The sequence below is a fragment of the Orycteropus afer genome, unplaced genomic scaffold (genome assembly GCF_000298275.1).
Source record: "Orycteropus afer afer isolate SDZICR_OR568_19922 unplaced genomic scaffold, OryAfe1.0 scaffold00164, whole genome shotgun sequence".
Classification (NCBI taxonomy): Eukaryota; Metazoa; Chordata; class Mammalia; order Tubulidentata; family Orycteropodidae; genus Orycteropus; species Orycteropus afer.
This window is the reverse complement of record NW_006921751.1, coordinates 4832641-4855026: the sequence shown is the minus strand read 5'-3', so window position 1 is coordinate 4855026 and position 22386 is coordinate 4832641. Positions and strand designations below refer to the sequence as shown.

The window sequence follows — 22386 nt, the reverse complement described above, 5'->3', positions numbered from 1 at the left end:
TAAAGACATTTGCCCAGGATCATACTGCTAGCTAAAAATAGCAATGGATCCTATCTTTGTAAATAACTTAAATTTTAATAAAACACCAGATTATAGATTTAAATGATAGCATTTTAAAAATAAAAACATTATCTAGCTACTATTGGTATACCAAACAAATTCTCTCATGACATGAAATATTACTTGTTTCATTTAACTTGGCTCTTCACAGACACAGGTGTTTTGAAATGTATATTAAGAAATGAGGTTTTGACTGTAATCTTTTCAATCTCTCTTACTACTGTCATTGCCAATAAACCATTAACTCACTGTCATCCAGTTGGAGCTGACTCATAGCGACCCTTTCCCTTGGGTTTCTGAGGAGCTCTCTCTACGGAAATAGATTGCCCAACTTTCCTTCCAAGGAGTGGCTGGTGGTTCATACCACCAGCCTTCTGGTTAGCAGTCAAATGCCTTAGGCGCTATACCACTAGAGCTCTCAATAAACCATTAATATGATCCTTTCCCTTCAAGGGAAAGTTTAAACATAACAAAATACTCTTTATACTCTTCTACTTTGAGAATTTTAAAGTAAGATGTAAACACACAGAAAATTAAGGGCGAGGAAACTCTAGGACAAGAAAAAAGGAAAAGAAAGGTTGAATAAAAATCTGACTTAAAATAACATAAATGGTAAAAATTACAGTACCAAGGAAAATAAATTCCTGCAAAATACATTTAATTTTGTAAGCACTATTCACTATGAGTGTCTGAAATTATTATACAGCAAACTTGGTCCAGCCAAATAAGCCTTAACAATCTAAGAAAAATAGCTAATTAAAATCCAGATGCATTCCTCCTTAGGAGTGTTAGTACTTCAAATCTAGTAAACATTTTTAAATCTTCTTGTGTGTCATTTTCTCTTTTACCCATCCTCATGAACTTTCTCTGAACCAGTAATCCAATTTTTATTCTGCCCCAACCATATCAATACCTCATCAACATAACTAAAACAATTTCAAGTCTCTTTTACCTCTATTCTTCAATTAAAACCCCTATCATTCCCATTTCTTTGATTTAAACTTCGTAACAGAAAGTTGCTTACTTTTTTTCCTTAAACCAATTTTTAAGGTTTAAGTATAAATAGCTAGTTCTCATTGTCACAGGAGTATCAACAAAATACAATTTCCAAATGATCAAACTACAGACTAGAGATGCGTATCACAAGACAGAAACATACCTAATTTATATTAAATGAGACTACCATTTCCAGTCATGAGAGAATAACTGACATTGAATGATATTCCTGTCACACACAACTAGAAAAGTGGAAAACACATAGTAACAACGACGCTTCAGGCTCTGGACATTAGGCAACACAGGACTGTGATCCATAATAGAGAGCTAACAAATGAGGTGAGTCTTATGATCACCTGGCTTTCTACATGGAGGTATTATTGGTACTGTGGTAGAGGGAGAGTCTTGCTGAGCAGAGAAACATAAAAGAGAGTTTGGGGAAATTGAGGCATACAGACTTTGTGGGACATAGCACCAAAGAAGAAGCAACATAGATAAAGGACTCCAGAAATCTGCACAGAGGTAGGTCCCCTTAAGTCTTTGCTTAAATACCTAACTGTATATGTGTAACATTAGACTCTATGGGATTCAATAACAACAACGACGACAAAAAAAAATACCAATGACGTATACACAGAACAACCACCTACCAGTGCCCTAACAAGAGTGGGGTTACTCAGACTTTAATCAGCTGGAGTACAGACATCTTTTAATACCCAGAGTATTCAGTAAAGACACCAGAAAGGCTATCCCAAATCACACCTAGAATATAAGTCACTCTGGACTTCCCTTGTTGTTGCTGTTATGTGCCATCGAGTCAGACCCAACTCATAACGACGCCCCCCTTGGATTTCCAAGTATCACCACGGAAGTAGATTGCCCAACCTTCCTTTCGAGGAGTAGCTGGTGGGTTTGAACTGCCAGCCTCTGGTTAGCAGTCAAGTGCTTCAGGTACTATGCTACCAGAGCTCCCAGCAAAGCTTAAAAGCACAAATCTGAAGAGGATAAAGCTGATCTCCAAGGAAATTAATAGCCTATAGAAAAAAGTCCCAATTTCGTTTTTTTAAAAAAAAGCCATCAAAAATCCAAACGCTAAGGAACGTGTTTAATATGTCCACCATGCGATCAAAATTACTAGAAGTGTGGAAATTAAATCATAACATACCATAGAGAAGTCAGTCTACTGAGAAGGCCCTGAAAAAATTACTAAATCCTTTCTGGCCACTTTCAAATATTCCCTATGTTAAAATCAGAGATCAAGGAGACAGAAACAGCTTCCCATAATAATGTAAAAGAAAGAAATACAGGGAAACAGACCACACTGAAGAATGAAACAAAAAACAATAAGGAAACAAAAAAGTAATAAGGTCTGAAGACAGATCTGTCCATTTTATTATCAGGGTTAAAGAGCAAAGATGTCATTTTGAAGACTGAGGTGCACACCTAACCCAAGCCATGGTATTTTCAATTGCCTCATATGCATGTAAAAAGCTGGACAATGAATAAGGAAGACTGAAGAAGTGTTGATGCCTTTGAATTGTGGTGTTGTTGAAGAACACTGAAAATACATGGACTGCCAAATAACAAATCTGTCCTGGGAGAAATACAGCTGGAATGCTCTTTAGAAGCAAGAACAGCCACACTTCATCTCACCTACTTTGGTCATGCTGTCAGAAGGGACCAGTCCCTGCAGAAGGATATCATGCTTGGTAAAGTGGAGGGTCAGTAAAAAAGGGGAAGACCCTCAAAGAGATGAACTGACATACTGGCTTCAATGATGGGCTCAAGCACAGCAAGGATGTGAGGATGGTGCAAAACCAGGCAGTGTTTCATTGTGTTGTACATGGGGTTGCTATGAGTTGGCACTGAGTCAACGGCACCTAATAACAGCAACAATATCTGATGAAATGAATCACCACAGGTATATTCTGCTTAGTCTACTATTTTGAGTCTACTATAAGATTTACTGACATAAAGTTCCTTCAAATAAGGATTAACCTTTATTAGCCTAAAAATACTAGATAAATGACAACTGTTATAGATGGGCTTTATTACTAATGAGTCTTACTACAATTTATAAAGAAAACAACTCATCTATACAGCATTTAGATATATGTTAACTTACTTGAAACACAGCCCCAAACCAAGAAACAAACAAACAAGAAAACACACAATCACAACCAACATCCCACTCACTGATGCTTAAGTACTCGTACAAAGAGAAATTCCCCTAGTGTATCATTCAAGACTCATGAAACGTAGTTCTGACAAGCTTGGTTATCATGACTTCCAAATTAAATTAAAACTAAAGGAACTAAAGTAGATGGGAAGGCTGGGTTATCTGAAGAAAATTATAAGAAGCCACAGAACTGGCAATCTAAGACACAACAAATGGCCTCTACTCATCTGAAGCAAAAAGAGAAAGAAAAAAATCAAAGACTCAAAGAAGAAACTACTCTACAGGACTAATACCCCACATGCTCCATGACCTCATGTATCCTGAGACCAGAAGAACTAGATAGTGCCCAGCTACCACTACCAACTGTTCTGACCAGGGACAAAATTTGGGAGGGTAGGGGGCAGAGAAGCAAACACTGAAAATATCAAATTTTTCACTGTGTGAAAAATATAAGCTATGTCACTGAAAAATAAGCATGGAAATTGTTAAATAGAAACCTATTTTTCTGGGTACATTTTCACCAGAAACACAATGAAATATTAAAAAAAAAAAAAAAGCCATAGAACTTAGAAAAGCCACCAAATTATAACACAGAAAGCAGAGTGGCTCGCAATCACTTAATGTAAGAGAAAACAGACCTACACAGTGATGCCAGAGAAGTATCTACATAATCTCTGTAAGCAAAGATATAACAATCAAAAAGCAAAGGTTAAATTATATTTGTGTACAAATATATTTGGATTACAGCAGAGGAAAAAAAAAATTAATACACTAAATGTTCGTTCTGATTACTGCATTTATAACCAGAAATTTTTTATGGCAGTTACCCCCTCCTCTAGTTAACCTTTGTGCCAAACTACCAGGGTCAATCTAGCTACTATTATACAGTCTTTTCCAATGAGCTGAGAAGGTACAGTAAGCATGAGTTTTCCCAAGCAACCTGACTTTAACATACTGAAAAGCATTCTAAAACCTCCAAACCAGTGTTCTTTCAAAAGATCTAAATACGCTATTTGAAGTCAAGCTACAACTGTGGTTTTTTTAAATTTCCCCAGTGTGACAATGGCCGTTTTCTTCAAACACACTAACACGATGTTCTTTAAAACAATGAACACAAAAGAATTTCATTTTAATAAATAAAACAGGTTACTTACCGATCATGTTGATTTTGTGATAGGTGATATCAGATAATCAAGCCTATAATTACAAAGCTTAAACTCAGGCTACAAAATTCTTGAAAACTGAGTACCCAAGATTCTGCTTCTTGAGGGTTCTTGAGGCAGGAGCCCAAAAATCCATATTGGATGAGGTAACTAAGTGTAGTTCAAAGACCTCTAGACTAGGTATTAAAAGACAGAAGTTCTGATCCTATTTCTACCAGTAATTCATGATACATTAAATAATGTAAAAACCTTATGAGTTAGGAAATCAGGGCTGTATAAAATCACCTATCCTGTCAACTTCTGAGTTGTTTTGAAAAACCCTAAGAAACTGTTTTGTAAATTATGAAGTTCTATCTATAAAGCATTTGACTGCTAACCAGAAGGCGAGTGGTTCAAAACCACCAGCCACTCCTCAGAAGGAAGACTGGGCAATCTACTCCTGAAGAGATACCTCAGAAACAGAGGAGGGGTCACTGTGAGTCAGAACCGACTTGACAACGTGTTTTTTTTTTAAAAAAAACATAAAATGTAAAAGGAACCCTGGAGGTGTGGTGGTTAAAGAGCTAAGCTGTGAACCAAAACGTTGGCAGTGTGAACCCATCAGGTGCTCTGCTCCACAGGAGAAAAGATGTTGGAATCTGCTTCTGTAAAGAATTACAGCCTTGGGGCAGTTCTATTCTACCTGACTCATAGCGACCCCTTCCGAGGCAGTATCCTTATGGAAGTAGATTGTCCCACCTTCCTTTCGAGGAGTGGTTGGTGGGTTTGAACCACCAGCCTTATGGTTAGCAGTCAAGTGCCTTAGGCACTATACTACCAGAGCTCCTATTCTGCCCTGTAGAATCCTTAGGAGTTGGAATTAACTCCAAGGCAGTGTTGTGTGTTTGTTTTTTTTTTTTTTTTTGCTGGTTGGTTGTTTTGATATAAAATACAAAATTATCTTATCCAGAACAAGGTGTTTCCTTTAGTGCTTTCTAAAATGCAAAACACATCCCAAGCCCTGGGGCTTTTCCTGTCCCTCACAAGAAATTACTTTTAACAACAGTAGCAGTTTCTCAGGAAGCGAATCTATAAGCACTGATAGGCTTTTCTCTACACACCTTCTGAAAGTGATGAAAACATCAAATGATTCACAACTGTTAAATAAACATGATAAAACAGAAGGATATGTAATTATTTAATAATATCTAACATTTTAGAGAATCAAGTTTAAAGCCAAAATTCTTATAATTACTCTTTAATATAGCACCTTAGACTACCTAAGCAATACTCTTAGTGAGCAATAACTTTCATTATTTAGTTTTATTATCGGTAGGAACATTAACATTAACATCAAGAATCTAGAAAGCCTAAATCTAACTTTTCACCCACTGTCCATTAAAACTTACAATTAACATAAAAGATCCTTAAATGAAGCTATCTATCCAAGGCCCTATAAATATTAATTTATTTATGCATTCTTGCACAATGAGAATGCAAATTCAGCTGAGCCAAACCACATTTTCATTTGAAGATTTATTTTCCAGTGATTAGGCTTAGTTTGGAAGCAAAACTCGAACATTAAAGTCCTGAATCTGAAATCTTACATGCCTACTCTTCCTAGAGCCAGAAATTCAAAATTTAAGAGATCAGTTTCAGTGCTTCTGATGCAAAATAAACAGCAAAAGGTTAATTCCAAAACAGAAAGGGTAATCAATAGTTACATACCTGATCTCAAGTCACCAGCAATTTTTGGCAACAGAGTCATTACCTATGTTAACAAAATACATCAACCTTGAAGATCAGGAAACTGTGAAAAAGTTTTTTGTTTTCATCTCTGTGGCAGTTAAGGTTGTGTGTCAACCTGGCTGGGCCTGGTTGAGTGGCTGACAGCTGGTGGTAGTTGTTCCCCAGGATGAGACTGGCAATCAAATCCATGGTGGGATTTACCACAAGACAGCTGAGTAGCTGCTTTAGCGATGCGGTCTGCTTCCTGTATATAAGCAGCAGCTTTGGAAAAGATCTCTAACTTATGGCACGCTTGAACCCTGCATGTAGCCATGTTGTCGTTCAGCAGCCTGCCATGCTCTGCTGACCTTGGGACTTTCAATGGATTTGAATTAATGGCCTGCCGTGTGGTTTGGTAACATAAGACTATACCTTATTACTTGTTGACCTTGGGTTTGTCAGCCTCAGCAGCCAGCAATTAAGTGAAGAAAAGCCTCCAGCTTCAGTGGGCTGAGAACAGGAGGCAGAGTTGAAGCCCAAGGTTGAGGGGCTTTCACCCAGGACCTAGAGGCTGACACTTTGAACTCGGACTTAAAGTCTCCAAACTGCAAGAGAATAAACTCCTGTTTGTTCAAGTCATCCCATTGGTGGTATATTTCTGTCAGAGCAGCACTAAGTAACCAGAACAATCTCTGACCTGTGATCTCTGAGAGAACATTTCTAGTAAAATAATTCATAGCTGAATCTTGCTTAAAAAAAAGTACTCTGTAGTGCTTTGCTCACAGTAGGATTCACCTTTTGGAAAAATTATATGAAACATACTGTGAATATAAGTACTAAAACAGAGGAATGGTATCTAAACAGGCAAAAAAGTACCCAGAATATCTGCAGATGACCCTACTCACAGTATCTTCTCAAACATTTACAAGTAATTAGATGGCCTTACATATGATATCCCTGCAAAAAAGATGGATAAATTAAAGGCTGACTACTAGGACAGAAAGATGCTTATTAAATATTCAATGTTAACTGAGAGGAAAATTTAAACTCAAATAAATCCATCCACACACTGAAATATACTATGTTGGTATTCAAAGCTATATCCTCCTGACTCTGGATAAAGATCTTTGCCTTGCTCAGTATTTTCTATTAATATTCTGTTTTTGAACTGGCTATCAGGAAGTACTCATCCCCTATTATGGGCATATTCATTTTTAGGCTGTAAAACACCCAGACCTCAGTTTCTAATGGCAAATAATTAAATGGATAACCTTTCCAGCACAGGGAGAATAAGAGAAAAAATACTGGATGGGTTGTATATGTACGTGTGTATATACCAAAACGAAAAACAAAACTCACTGCCATTGAGTTGATTCCCACTCACAGTGACTCCCATTGGGTTTCCAAGGCTATAAATCTTTACAGAAGGTGACTGCCCCATCTTTCACCCATGAAGCCACTGGTGGGTTTGAACTGTTGACCTTCTGGTCAACACCCAAATGCTTATCCACTATGCCACCAGAGCTGTTGTGTGTGTGTATAGGAGGATAACGAACATTTTCAAACTGCCAGATTACTTGAACTCTGAAAGCACAAGGCAGGTATTGTGAGGCTATTTTTTACTATGACAACTTGGATATCAAGAACCAACATTATATCCATCCATTTATTGGCTCCAGACAAAAGGTTAGGAAAAAGGGTCCAAGGAGAAGAGAGGAACTTTGCACAAAAGAAATTATATGTAACACCATAATCAAACACCCTCTCCCTTAAATTCATCAAGTTGTTCATCGAGATGCTCCTCCATCTCACTTCTCTCAATTTGTTTCCTTTGGAGGTACAAAAACAATCAGTCAGAAACAGAATGTTAAAAAATTAAAAAAAAAAAAAGCATCAAAAAGTGCTATCTTCAAAAGATCAGGAGTGACTTCCAGTAGGATGATGGAATAGGGAGACAAGCTACACAGACCCTCTTCAACAAAGAAAAGAGAAACCAATTGACAGAGATACAGAAAAAAAATTTGGAGCCCTGAGCTTTGAAAGGAAGTAAAAAGAGGTAGATTAGGCACCAACTAATGGAAAAACTTGAATGAAAACAGGACCTAAGAATGGACTCTGTTTGCCAAGGATGGCAGGGGCAAATGGGAGGCTGACAATGGGAAAGAAGACAGGTGGTAGGTGTGTAAGTGCTGCCAACTAGCGAATAGAGGAGCACAGTAGCCTGCTTACATAGATAACATCCAAAGAAAACAAAAATCGTGGGCAAGTCACTCCAACATACAATCACCAATTAAATATAAATACAAAAACATCACAATGCCTCAAAGACAACAGAGCATCACAGTCCACACAAAGAAGCAAGATAAACTAGGAGAAACAAGGGACCAGGATACGGACCCAAAACACATCCGTGAGGAAGCAGAAGCATTGGAACTCCCTGATAAGGAATTCAAAAGAATTATATTTAGGTACCTTTAACATATTGAGAGACAGATCAAGGAAAATATTGACAAAATTGGAGAAAACCCTAGAACAATTTTGAAAGACAATACAAGAACAAAATAAAAAATTAGAAATGATACAAAATCTACAGATAGAAATTTGGAAGGTTAATACTGATTGTCAGAAATAGATAATACACTGAATGGGCAAAGGAGCAGAATTCAATTAATGGAAGACAGAATTAGTGAGACTGAAGACAAATACCTCACTACTTCTCTGGAAAGGGATCAATCACAAAAAAGATCAAAACAAAAGGAACAAAGCCTAAGGTTCATGTGGGACACCATCAAAAAGGAATAACCTACGTATAATTGGAATTCCAGGCGCTCTGGTAGCATAGTCCCTAAGGCATTTGACTGCTAACCAGGAGGCTGGCAGTTCAAATCCACCAGCCACTCCTCAGAAAGAAGGTTGGGCAATCTACTTCCGTAGCGTTACCACCTCAGACCCAAGGAGGGGTCACTATGAGTCAGATATGACTCTACGGCAGTGTGTGTTTTTTTTTTGTTGTTGTTGTTTTTTGGTTTAAACGGAATTCCACAACAGGAAGAGACAAATAAAACTACAAAAAAATTGTCAAATGTTTGTTGGAAAAGAATTTTCCTGGTATGATGAAAGATGTGAATATATCCATACAAGAAGTCCAATGAACTCCAAACAGGGCAGACCCCAAAAGAAAACCATCATGACATATCATCATCAAACTTATCAAAACCAAAGACAAACGAAGAATCCTGAAAGCATCACTGGAAAAAGAAAAAGTTACCTACAGGGGCAACCAATAAGACTAAGGTCAGATTTCTCAGCAGAAACCATGCAGGCAAGAAGACAATGGAATGGTATATATAAAACCCTGAAAGAGAAAAATTTCCAACCAAGAATTCTATACCCAGCAAAACTGTCCCTCAAATATGATGGTAAAATTAGGACATTTCCAGACAAGTAAAAATTAAGGAAATATGTTAAAACCACCAGCCACTCCTCGGAAGGAAGGTTGGGCAATCCTACTTCCGTAGTGATACTGCCTTGGAAACCCAAGGAGGGGTCGCTATGAGTCGGGGCCGACTCGACGGCACATAACAACAACAACAACGACATGTTAAAACCAGACCAACCTTACAAGAGATACTAAAGGAAGTCCTTTGGACAGAGAACCAACAATAGCAAACAACAACTGTCCATTAACACACATGGTGACATAACCCAGAGATCAATCCAGTTATGGAAGTATCCAAAGTAAATAAGCCTACAAGTTTGTAAACAGGGAACCAGAAACATCAATAGACAAATGAGGACAATTACAAACCAAAAAGAGGGAAAAAATTGTGTAGTTATAGAATTTCTAAATGGTAGGGAAGTCAAGACAACCACAAAATAAAACAGACTGTTCTAAACTTGGGAAGAAAATTATAAATCACAGGGTAACCTCAAAGAAAAATTATAAACCTTCACATCAAAATAAAAAAGACAAGCACAAATATTTAGCAAATACTAAAACAAGAGCTCGATGCCAACGGAAGCAGCAGTCAGGACATTAGGCAACGTGTAGCATTGGGAAAGTCAACTGCGAAGGAACTGTTTCAAGTGCTGAGGAGCAAGGATATCTCCTTGAGGACTAAGGTGCGCCTGACATAAGCCATGATATTTCCAATCGCCTGGTATGCATGTGAGAGCTGGACAATGAATAAGGAAGACTGAAGAAGAGTTGATGCTTCTGAGTTGTGGTGCTGGCGGAGAATGCTGAAAGTACCATGGACTGCTAAAAGAACTAACAGATCTGTCCTGGAGGAAGTGCAGCCAGAATGCTCCTTGGAAGCAAGAATGGCCAGACTTCGTCTCACCTATTTTGGTCATGTTGTAAGAAGGGACCACTCCCTGGAGAAGGATGTCATGCTTGGTAGGGTGGAGGGTCGACGGAAGAGGGGGAGGCCTTCAACGAGATAGATTGATACGGTGGCTGCGATGATGGGCTCAAGTATAGCAGGGATTGTGGGGCTGGCGCGGGATTGGGCAGTGTTTTGTTCTGCTGTGCATGGGGTCGCTATGAGTCGGAAACGACTCGACGGCACTTAACAACAACAACAACAAAACAAGAGCAGGAGCTCTGGTGGCATAATGCCTAAGGCACTTGACTGCTAACCAGAAGGCTGGTGGTTCAAATCCACCAGCCACTCCAAAGAAGGAAGTTTGGGCAATCTACTTCCATAGTGATACTGCCTCGGAAACCCAAGCACTATGAGTCAGGTCTGACTCGATGGCACATAACAACAACAACAAAAAAAAAACAACAGCAACAAAGGAAGTGACAACACATAAACAAAATGAGCTCAGCCCAGAAAATTATGTGGAACACAGAAATAAAAAACATCATGAAAAAGCACATAACAAAATGATAGCAACAAATTCATACTTGTCGATAATTACCTATCTGACAAGGGACTTATATCTAAAATTTACAGAAAACACCAACACCTCAACAGCAAAAAGATTAATAATCCAATTAAAAAATGGGCAGCAGACATGAACAGACACTACACCAAGCAGGATATTCAGGTGGCCAGCAAATACATGAAGAAATGCTCACAATCATTAGCCATCAGAGAGATGCAAATCAAAACAACAATGAGATACTACCTCACCCCAGCACTAATGGCTAAGTTCAACAAAACAGAAAATAACAAATGCTGGTGAGGATGTGGAAAGACTGGGACTCTCACACAGTGCTGGTGAGACTGTCAAATGATACAACCACTGTAGAAAACAGTATGTCAATTCCTTAAAAAGCTGGAATTAGAAATATCATGACCCAGCCATCCCATTACTAGGTATATATCCTAAAGAAGTGAAAGCCACAACAAGAACAGATACATGCACACAATGTTCATTGCAGCACTATCTACAATACCAAAAAGATGGAAACAATCTAGATGCCCATCAACAGAAGAATGGATAACCAAACTATGGTACATACACAAAATGAAATGCTGTGCAACACAAAAAGAATAATGCAGAATCTGCAAATCACTACATAACATGGATGAACTTGGAAGACATGCTGAGTGTATCAATCACAAAAGGACAAATATAGTATTAGTTCATTATTGTAAAAAGTCAAGGAAAGGTTTACATACAGAAGGAAATTTTCTTTGTTGGTTGCCAGGGTGGAATAAGAGGGGAGGGAACAGTGTGTGTGGGGGGGAGCATTGACCTATGTCACTTTTTTAGTTTTGTGTATTTCACTGAACATAAATTACATTTCAATAAAATATATTTTAAAAAAAATATTAGGAGCAAGGCAAAAAAGTGAGGACAAATGATTTATTTTGCCCAAAGTTCCCCCAATAATTTAAGATTACTGTCCAAACAAAGTAAATAACATTCAAATTCTCAAGGATTCCATATATCCTAAGCAACTCATGAAACTGTATTGCTCTCATCCCCAAAGGGAACATCAACCTTTAAATGTTAGATAATTGCAATATTCAAGTATCTTCCTTTCAGAATCAACAACAGGAGAGCACTCACAAAAAAGGAGCCTATAATGAATTACTAGAATGATATTTTCCATAAATAACAATAACAAGCCAAGTTTTATGAGAGTATTTTTTAAAAATAATAAAAAGCAAAGAAAAGAATAGACTATTTTGTAAAAATTCACATTTCTTAAGTTTTAGGAATTTCCTCAAGACTTATGTTTTGCTTCGTTAAGCCTGTAGATGATTAACTCTACTTTAAAAAATTATTATATATTGATGTTAGTAAAGGAGTTATTTCTGCTTTAAAAATCTTCATCTAAGAGTTGTTCTGATATCTCAAACTAGATTTCAATCAAACATTTCAAATACTACCTGAAAAAGGCTAACATTTTTTTATAGATGCCAATTATAAAATGTCCAGATAAAATGACCTATTAAACCCAAGACTGAAATACTATTTAAAAAGGAGAAAACAAAGGAACATTTCAGACACAGACCTTTGCTAAAAGACCACCACCTTATTACCATATATAAATCTGAGTTACGTGTAATGCATGGCAAAAAGAGTATTATGTTCCACAAACAGGATTTAATATACTGATCTGATACATACCAAGATCTGTCAGTAGTCCCAACAAAAACAATATAAAGTTCTCTCAATTCAGAGCATTTTTATGCAGCTTATATAACCTGATTATGATATAAATTTAAAAGCCTACTTTGTAGGAGTAATACAGGTGATCATCTATGTAAGTCTGTATTTTATTGCTGCTGATCATGATATTTATAATGTGCGTTATTTGTTACAGTTCCTTCCAGCATTAGTGAGCTCCACAGTTAGCTCCAATTCATTTGTGTCACTGCCCAGAACATTTTAAAGGAAATCTAAACAAAACCATGAAAATGGTTTTTATTTTCCTTTATTTAAAGTGCCTTTAAGGCAATGATTGAGAACTGACAGTATTTTAAGTCTCCCCTTGTATTCAGTAACAGGAAAAGCTGTGTCAAATGCTTTATGAAAACTATACAGCAGACTAACTATTGCTAATATGCTAATTATAACACACAACCAACTGTCATAGCATTAATAGTATCTACTTCTCTAAGTAAAAGTCACAAAAGTCAAAGATAATGTATAAAGCACATTTTTTAAATACCAATTTTAACTGGGAAATAAATATAAGTAACTAAGCTAATAGTAGGTTTCTATAAAACTTATTTAAAAATAAAAATACCATTAATTATGGTTCCACATGTCATTTCTATTCTAATTAAGACATGTGAAATGTCAGGACTAGAAAAACCATATTGCTATACAGAAATAAATAAAGTGGAGTTTTAAAGTGTTTCTTTTTCAGAAGTTGGTTTTGTTCAGAGTTGGGAAAATCATGTTAAAATTTTAACTAAAGTCTTAATTTTAGCTGTAATAAAAATGCTGTAAGTATTTATGAATAGATACAGAAAACTTGGGGAGTAATAAACAAAGCAGAAATTCATGGTTACCATATTTACACATACTCTTTGTTGTGTTTCAGTGCCACATGATCTGATTCAAAGTAATAAACATCAGGATCATCATCTTCCTCTTCTGTAATGTGCTGATTGGCACTCTCTTTGGCAGACGTCAAATGTCCAATATTGAGTCTTGCGTCTGAGGATGACTTACTTAGTCCTTCACTTCCATAATTTTCAGAGTCACAACATATCCCTTTCTCATTGTGGGAAATTTCAACAGGATTTGCATGAGACTCACTTATATTATCACTAACAGCTGCATTTGTTTCACTGGGACTAAGATTGTTCTCCTCAAATTGTCCATTTTCTCTGCAAGGAGAACTGTTTTTACTGGGACTACCTCTGGCAGGCGCTGCCCTTCGTGGTGAAGCTCTCAGAGTATAGCGATGTTCTTGAGGTTCTGATAAAGACATCATTTGAGCTGAAACACAGTCTAGAACAGAAGATGGTTCTGGTTCTCCAGAGACTGGCATACTCTCAAGACTTGTGTCCAGGACGTTATTGGTGTTTTCATTACACCGCTCTTTTGAGGCACTGCTATCTCCTACCACATCTACTTCCTCCTCAGAATCCCTTAAAGACGACTGAACTTCAGAGAAAGACCCTGTAGCTGGCTCAGTAGTCAGCTGATTAACATGTTCCGCAGGCAGGCAGGCAGTTACTATTTTGTGGTCCTCCAACTTGACCTGCACTTCTGAATTTGTGCAAGGCACGTTATGGTCTATATAACTGTCGTCCTTCCTATCAAGGAACACTGAAGTTTGGGTATCCGAATCCCCATTTTCAGCTACTGATTTTTCCTTCAACACATAGGAACCAGTGCTGTTTTGCTTAGTGTTCCCATCAGGCTGACAGTCATCATAGTTTATAACAGCTGAATCACTGTCATCAACACCATTGACAGCCAAATAGCCTGTGATTTCTTCAACTACTGCAGATTTAAGTGGCCCTTCCTCACTGACATTCACCTTTTTAACTTCCCTTTTCTCACAATCATCCAGTATAAGACATCGACAAGCTCTTTTAGTCCCTTGAAAATCTGCATCATTGTCCACTACTGTGCTCCTCTGTTCTACTGACTCCTTGTCTGGTTTTATAGGTGAATCTTCTTCTGAACTGTTTGGTGCTTCAGATCTAAGACAACGCTTAATTCTTTTTAAAACTGGAGAAACAGGTTCTGTTTGCCTTCGCTCACAATTTTCTACAGCCTGCCTTTCTATGTTATCCTTTTCTGAAGAAGAAAGTCCTCTTTTCCTAGGGCTTACCCATGATTCTCGAGCACTTTGCTGTTTTAAATCAGTGGTTCTTCCATTATTATTTCCTTTCTGGATTTGCACAGGCTCTGGTCTCTTCTTTGGTGATCTTGATCGTACTTGAGAATGAGAAGAGATTTCTTCAGGGTGAGCAATGCTACGATTTCTTAAAGTTCTACCACAAAAAGATTCATCCAAGCCGTTTAACCCCACTGTTGATCTTGTAACACGAGTAGATCGGGAAGCAGCCATACTATGGCAAGTCCCTACAATACGGTCATCATGATCCACTCATTGGGAAACCTTCAAAAATGTAAACAAAATAATGAGAAAAAGGTAATAGTTAATATACCTAAAACAAAAGTATAAAGCTATTAACTTTTTAATCCAAGTAAAGCCAGTATTAATAAATTACATGATATAATTTCTTTTACTAACATTTCCAATAATGATATTAATAATAACTAACACTTATATGACACTTAGTATGTTCTAGGAACAATTCTATGTGCTTTACATACATTAACTCATTTCAGTCTCACAACTCAAATAAGTGCTATTATTATCCCTACTTTAAAAAGAGGAAATTGAGACCTAGATAGTTTACATAATCTAAGATCCACAGCCAGTAAGTGGCAAGGCTGTAGAGATCATACTCAACATGCCTTGCTGTGTATCTGACTCTCAGATATGTAAGCACAGAGTGCCCAGGAAAGACCTATCTCAAAGATGAGATTACATCTTGGTTATTACAATAATCTTGATTTCATATAGCACTACATTACAGAGACTGTCCAACTCATTTTCATTTTCTCCCAAAACATTCCTGGGAGGTAGAGAGGTAGACTTTGTTTTTTAATTTACCTCTTACTAAAAAGAGTTTAAAGTAAAATCCTTCCATGACAAACTCAAAAAATGTTTGTTTGCTGCAGTGGAATTTTTTTTAACTTAGTAGATGGATCCTAGTTTGCATTAACAAACAAAACAGAGCAAAGCCAAGCCTCCCTATTCACTAGAAGTGAAGCCATAAATTAGAAAGTAAAAAGAAACTATTCTAAAAAGAATAGAAGAAAATGGGAAAGAAGCCTCTTAAGCAAATATTTATATTTAAGAAATCAGGACACATTAACCCTACCCTTTCCTTCTTGGAATTTCTACATATGTATGTATTACGTTGTTTTAATGAGTGGTTTAGGAAATGAGTAGGTTTTCTGATGTGGATGCTTGGTGTTTCTAAAGCAAAAATGGCAAGGAAATTGAAAAGTGACCTAACTGATTCATTTGAATAAACTCCTCTTTGAGTAGTTTAGTGGTATTTTCCAAAGGTCTCTCCCATCAAACAGAATAAAGGAACTATTAACATTTCAAGGCTTTATTTCTCTGCTCCTCTTCTATTTAGCTTTCACAAGATGCCTAACTTGGAATAGGGTATAGGATCATTAGAGAAGAATGTTAATAGTAGCTGTGATGAAAAGCTTCACAGTATCCTCATCCTCCCTTTAGCCATCTTTCCCAAAGCCTCCTTATCGAGTATAATCCTCCAAATGCCATTCTACCTTTCCACTTCAAATAAAATCCAATCTCTCCTTTGCTTCAACCAGAAATATCTAATAGTAGAAAGGTTCTGAAGAATTAATTACAGGAGAAAAGCAACATGCTACCACATTTAAAAACAGAAAGAAAACTGACTCCCTGTTCCTGCCTCCTGAACAATGAAGTAATAAAGTGTCCTGTAAAATAAGTAAATTGGTTGAATTGAGCTTTGTTTCATGGTATGGTGTATTTCTGAAAAATTTAACTAACAAATTTTTAAAACCTTACATGACATACAATTCCTGGATCTGTTCTAGAGAATTACATAGCAATCAAGTGAATAATAAGTATGGGACACAGATCACAACACAGGAACACATTTTTTACAGCAATCTTTTACTGTTCTAAAGGACCTGACATGTAATTCTCTTTTAGCTAAAATCTTGCCATCAAGATTACAGCCTATATATTTTTATTCACAGGTAATAAACATTTGATTTCTTGTAGATTTCTACTTTTAGTTACATAAAATTTAAATTAAACTTTGAATGATATTTCAAAAGGGTAAACTGAAAAGCTTAAAAACTATCTGTTCATGTCTGGAGCTCTCAAATTTGAAGGTTATTAAGTTTTAAATATTAAACACCTACATAAATGTACAAAGGAAACATAATAATGACGTAGTGCACTATTTCATAAATAAACTTTACTAACAAAATTTAATGCAAATATTTTTAAATATACACTTCAATAGGCATTACTAGCCCCTCTTTTCTTTCCACACCATGAGTAAGAGCAAAATCTCTGCCTCCTTGTATGAACTTTCTAAAACAAGCCAAACCAAACTCACGGCTATCGAGTCGGATCCGACTCATAGCGACCCCTCCTTGGGTTTCCAAGGTGGTATCACTATGGAAGTAGATTGCCCAATCTTCCTTCTAAGGAGTGGCTGGTGGGTTTGAACCATTAGCCTTCCAGTTAGCAGTCAAATGCCTTAGGTACTATACCATCAGAGCTCCTTTTTTCTAAAAAGAGGCTATTTTGGAAGAAATATCTGGTAGTAGTACCCAGAACTACATATATATATATATGGAATACATACACACACTTATATATATATATATATATATATATCACTACATGATACCACTTGTACTGATGGCCTATTGTATTTCTTTACCATTTCAATGATTAAAGTATCAAAATACAGATTAGAGTAAAAGATTAAACCTTTTTTGTGTTGTTTTGTTTCTTTTGCTACCCAGAAATGTTGTTATTCCACTTGATAACTACAAAGCCCAAGTTTTAGGTTCTCTAGTCCTATGCTATTGGGTCATACTTAAAGTGAATCTGTTTTACCAGAACCCAGTGGATATTCAAATTCTTGCAACTCAAAGGGTATTCTGAAAACAAGTATCATGAGCATCTCCTGTAATCAGGTTCCTAGGTGATTTGTCTGTACATTAAAATGTGAGAGGTACTATCTTAGACCACTGCAACCAAACATCACTCTAATAAAATAATATAAGCATGAAGTTCTGAACTAAAGCAGCCCTATTAATAGTGTATCTTTTAATTCCTTATTTGATCCTAATAATAAATATTTTCAAATAAAGCCATGAACTCTTTGGCTAAGGAAGTACCAAACAGAGGACTATTTCAAAATCTCTTATCTGAAATTAACATATTACATGCACTTAGGATAATAAATTAACATTATAAAGGCTATCCCTGAATAAAATTTTAATACTCTTCCTTCTGATCATTTTTTCTTTTGTTCTAACCTTTCCCTTCACATCTTTTTTTAAAACTGGCTACAAAAGTTACCTACTTTCTATAGTTATCTAATAAACTACAAAATTCAATGGTCTAAAAGGGAATTTAAATGCCCAGATTATCTCAACCAAGTCTCTACATCATTTTGTCACGTTCTGCAAAGTATTATAGATTCAAGCAGTTGTTTTCCTCATTTTAGATGCATAAAACAGAGTTACTAAAGAAATCCAGTAAACCAAATTTAAAATTATATTCCTGCCAAATAGCAAGTTGCTAAGGGAATAGAAATGAACTCAGTTACAAACTAAATACCTCAGAAAATACCCCTGCTGGTTAACTAAGTAGAAGGCACATAGTGAAACCTTGGCTAGCACCCATCTGGAACTGGAAATCCAATCACTCTAGTCTTAGAATTAAGGGAAACCATTAGCTAATATATTCATACTGGCAAAACTCAACCTAGAAACTAGACTGAAGTTTTCACTATATATTATCCACAAACAAATGAACAGAACTTTCCAGATTATAGGAGGAAGAAAATGTGATCAATCACCAGAGCTAGACAGACTCCCTCTCCTCTCTACCCTAGTCTGTCTTCATCCCATTGGAGGGCATATCTTAGAAGAGCCAATCAACCAAATTTCAGACCAAAATTCTACCTATAATTCTATATACCCCACCCACTCATTCACTGCTGAGCTCCCTACCCCCAAATTTGAATCTATTTTTACCTCAAATCTAACCATAGGATTCTGAAACAGTATCTATATATACTATACTGTTAACAGATCATAATAAATTCTCAGCACCTGTGATCACATGGGCATAACTGCATCAATAAGAACTGAAAGGAATAATATTAAACTAAAAAGGCCCAGCTAACAATATATTGCTCCAGCTATCACTTAAGGAAGAAAAAAAAATCTCAAAGAGATCTCAAAGACACTGCATGAAATGCTCTAGCCTTACTACAATTACCAAAGTGATGTAAGAAAATGAGAATTGAGGAGCAATCCTCTACTAACATCAATGTTCTATCTAATACATAATATGTAGTCTTATTAAGTGACCAGTAGTTTGGAAACTAGCCATGATACCCATTTTTATATTTATGTAGAAAAAACAAAGTTAAAGGAAAAAAAGAACAAGAGTAATTGGGAAGTATCGCCAACATGATTCTGTCTAGAATACAAAACTTCTTACTATTTTCCACTGTTTGGGAAGGAAACCACAAATATTTAGTAACATTAAAGCTATTCTTGCCATACATTTATGAAAATTCCCGGCTGTGCAGTTAGCACCATACCTATAAGGTTAAAAACAGGAGAATAAAACCTGGGAACCCACCTATGCCATTCAACTTGAGGTTTTTAATATTCACCTCTTTGAAGACTTGGAACTCAATATTATTAACTGTTTTACTCAAAAAGATTTCTTCTTTCCTCCACACTAAGAGTGACAGACAGATGACAGAGCTGAATGAACGTGTACTTAAAAAGACAATGGAGTAAAAACAAGTCAAAGAATTTTATAATGCCCATTGAGTCAAAAGTACTTAGGGTGGCAAAGCTAGGTCAGTGTCATTGCATTTACCTTTTCTGTTGGAAAAAGTGTAGGAAAATATTTCATCCCCTCACCCACTCTCTATAGCTCTACACTTGTATGAACAGCCAGCAGAGGACAAAATATACAGAGGATGAAGTACAGAAAAATTATTACAAGCCCCCCTTATCCAAAAATCAAGCTGTACCTGTGTTTGCTACTCACAAAACTAAATGACTTACCTGTACAACCAAAGATCTATTCATTGTGGAAATATTATCTCTTTTCTTTATATCCTGAAGGAGATGGAGCTATGATCTAGAATAAAGCTTAAGCATCAGGATTTCAGACTTTCAGCTTCAGCCATGGAGAATATTAGAATCTCTTAAACTCCTTTCTTTAAAATAAAATTTAAAAAAACAAACAAACAAAAAACCAGAATTAAAGAAGAAAATCAATTTATGCTGATAGATTTACTCCTTCTATAAGGAGGAACAGTTGCAGGTACTAGAATATCTGTTCACAGTGACCATCTTTGCTACTTCTTGGTAACTATGTAATCTTAGGGATATTAACAAATTGGAATAAGATCTTCAGAAATCAATAAAAATAAATAAAACCCTGAAAAACACCAATACATTATAACTATTCCACATTAGTTCACTTCAAAATGTAACTCAGTTATTTTCTAGAGTCTGCTCAAAGACAATTTTTTTAAGGTGACCTAAAGATTGCCCATGATAAGACTTTTCATAATAGAATCTCTAATCTCTTACTCTTACTCTAGAGGCCTTCCCAAAGTTTGGACTTACAAGTATACAAAACTGGGGACTAAACAACAAAAATCATTTACTTAGACTATGTACCCCAAAGAATCAACAGTCTTCCATCGTTACAAGATAACCTTGATGCTTATTAAAGTGCTAAAAGACTGTTATAAAAGGTAATTTCTATTATTCTTGGCATGTATAATTCTGATAAAGAAAAGCAACTAAAGATTTTCTGTTTTAGCACCCAGTTAGCCAGAAATTTTAATTAATCCAATTCCATTCCATTCCTTGGACATCTAGTTAATTGTAGTTTTACTGATACATTTTTTAAAAAAATTGATATAATTTTCAGTGAATATACAATCTGGCTAACTGGATTATTACAAGTCTCCATCTAGAAACAAGAAGGAATGCTAGGAAAAAACTGCTAAGACATTCATGATGAAATCACTTAATATAAGCGTAAAAGTAGATATTCTAGAAGTGACACTGTTTTTACAATACTGCTAAAGGATTACAATTTGAAGACTGATTTAATTACAATAGTTTGTAAACTAGACTTACTGACTTTTGAAATACATTACTGCGTTTAGTCAGCTAGAAGGGGAACAAGGCTAGTTAGTATCTTTAGATGCAGTCTCTCCCAAACATGCCTTGAAAATTTTTGAAAGAAAAAAAAGGTAGGAAAACTATAATTACTTAATAAAAAAAAAAAAAAAAAAAAAAAAAAACCAAAAATAACCCCAAACCCACTTTCATCAAGTCAATTCCAACTCACAGGGACCCCCGTTGGGTTTCTAAGGTGATAAATCTTTATGGAAGGAGATTGCTTACCCCATCTTCCTTCCGTGGAGGGGCTGGTAGATATGAAGTGCCAACCTTCTGGCCAGCAGTCAAATGCCTTAGGCATTGCACCACCAGAGCTCCTAATAACTACTTAATACTACATATTAAAATGTTTATTCTATATGAACTTGGAGAGGGAGCAAAGTGAAAACATAATCCTACAAAAAGAAAGCCTTGACTTGAAAATCTGTAATTCCTAGAACAAAGACTACAACTGACTCCTTCGTATACAGCCACAGCAAAACATTACATTTTATGGTGGGTGGTGATGGTGGAAGCAATTATCAGAGGCAAATTAAGAATGCATAACTTAAAATGTGTTTTTGTGCATATATGGATACGCCCATTCTAACACTCTTATCAATGCCACATACCTACTTTATTTGGATAATTTGGATGTCCCTATAAGCACATCATCTATTAGGGTATTTACCAGGCAAAAATATCTGCAACTGATATTTTTGCAGATGATACTTACAACTGAGTTCTACTAATATTAGATAGGATTTTAAAGATGTTTCTTAAAAGCCTGATATACTGAAAAAAGAAACCCTAGTCAATTACTTCCACTAACTAAAGCTCATTTGGCCTTAATTATGATTACGTTTTTTTCTTACCTTTTTATAAGTGTTTCACTTAGTATTTGATTCCCAAGCATCTGCATTTATCTGTCATCACTGTTAATGTCCATGTTACATTGAGACTTCAGGTATAAATTATTTATATGGTTGTACTAGCACAACTTGGTATCTGTGAAGGGAAACCACAATATAGTCACTATGAATGTGTTACTGTTTACATTATTTGTGGATAAAAGAGATAATATTTCTAAATACTTATACAGCACACTTTATTTTGTAGTAAATGTGACAGATAATTTATTAAATTAGTTACAAAATACATGCTATCTTCAGACTAAGATGATTTACTAACACTCTTAACAACTTCTTCTCAGAGCAAAGTGCCCACATAAAATTTTTCAATATTTGATTTTAATTATAATCCTTACAAATTTAAGACCTCTTTAGAGCTTCCTTTTCTGACTACCGATGTAGATATACCTCATAT

The 22386-nt window shown here is 36.0% G+C and overlaps 1 protein-coding gene across 1 annotated transcript in view; it reads right to left on the bottom strand.

Annotated features, from left to right (window-relative positions):
• ZZZ3 (zinc finger ZZ-type containing 3) overlaps positions 1–15103 on the bottom strand; it is a 63033-nt gene extending 47930 nt beyond the window's left edge. The window contains exon 1 of the mRNA XM_042781746.1: positions 13602–15103. Within this exon, the coding sequence (XP_042637680.1) occupies positions 13602–15103 (1502 nt within the window). The remainder of the gene's footprint in view (positions 1–13601) is intronic.
• Positions 15104–22386: the final 7283 nt, after the last annotated feature.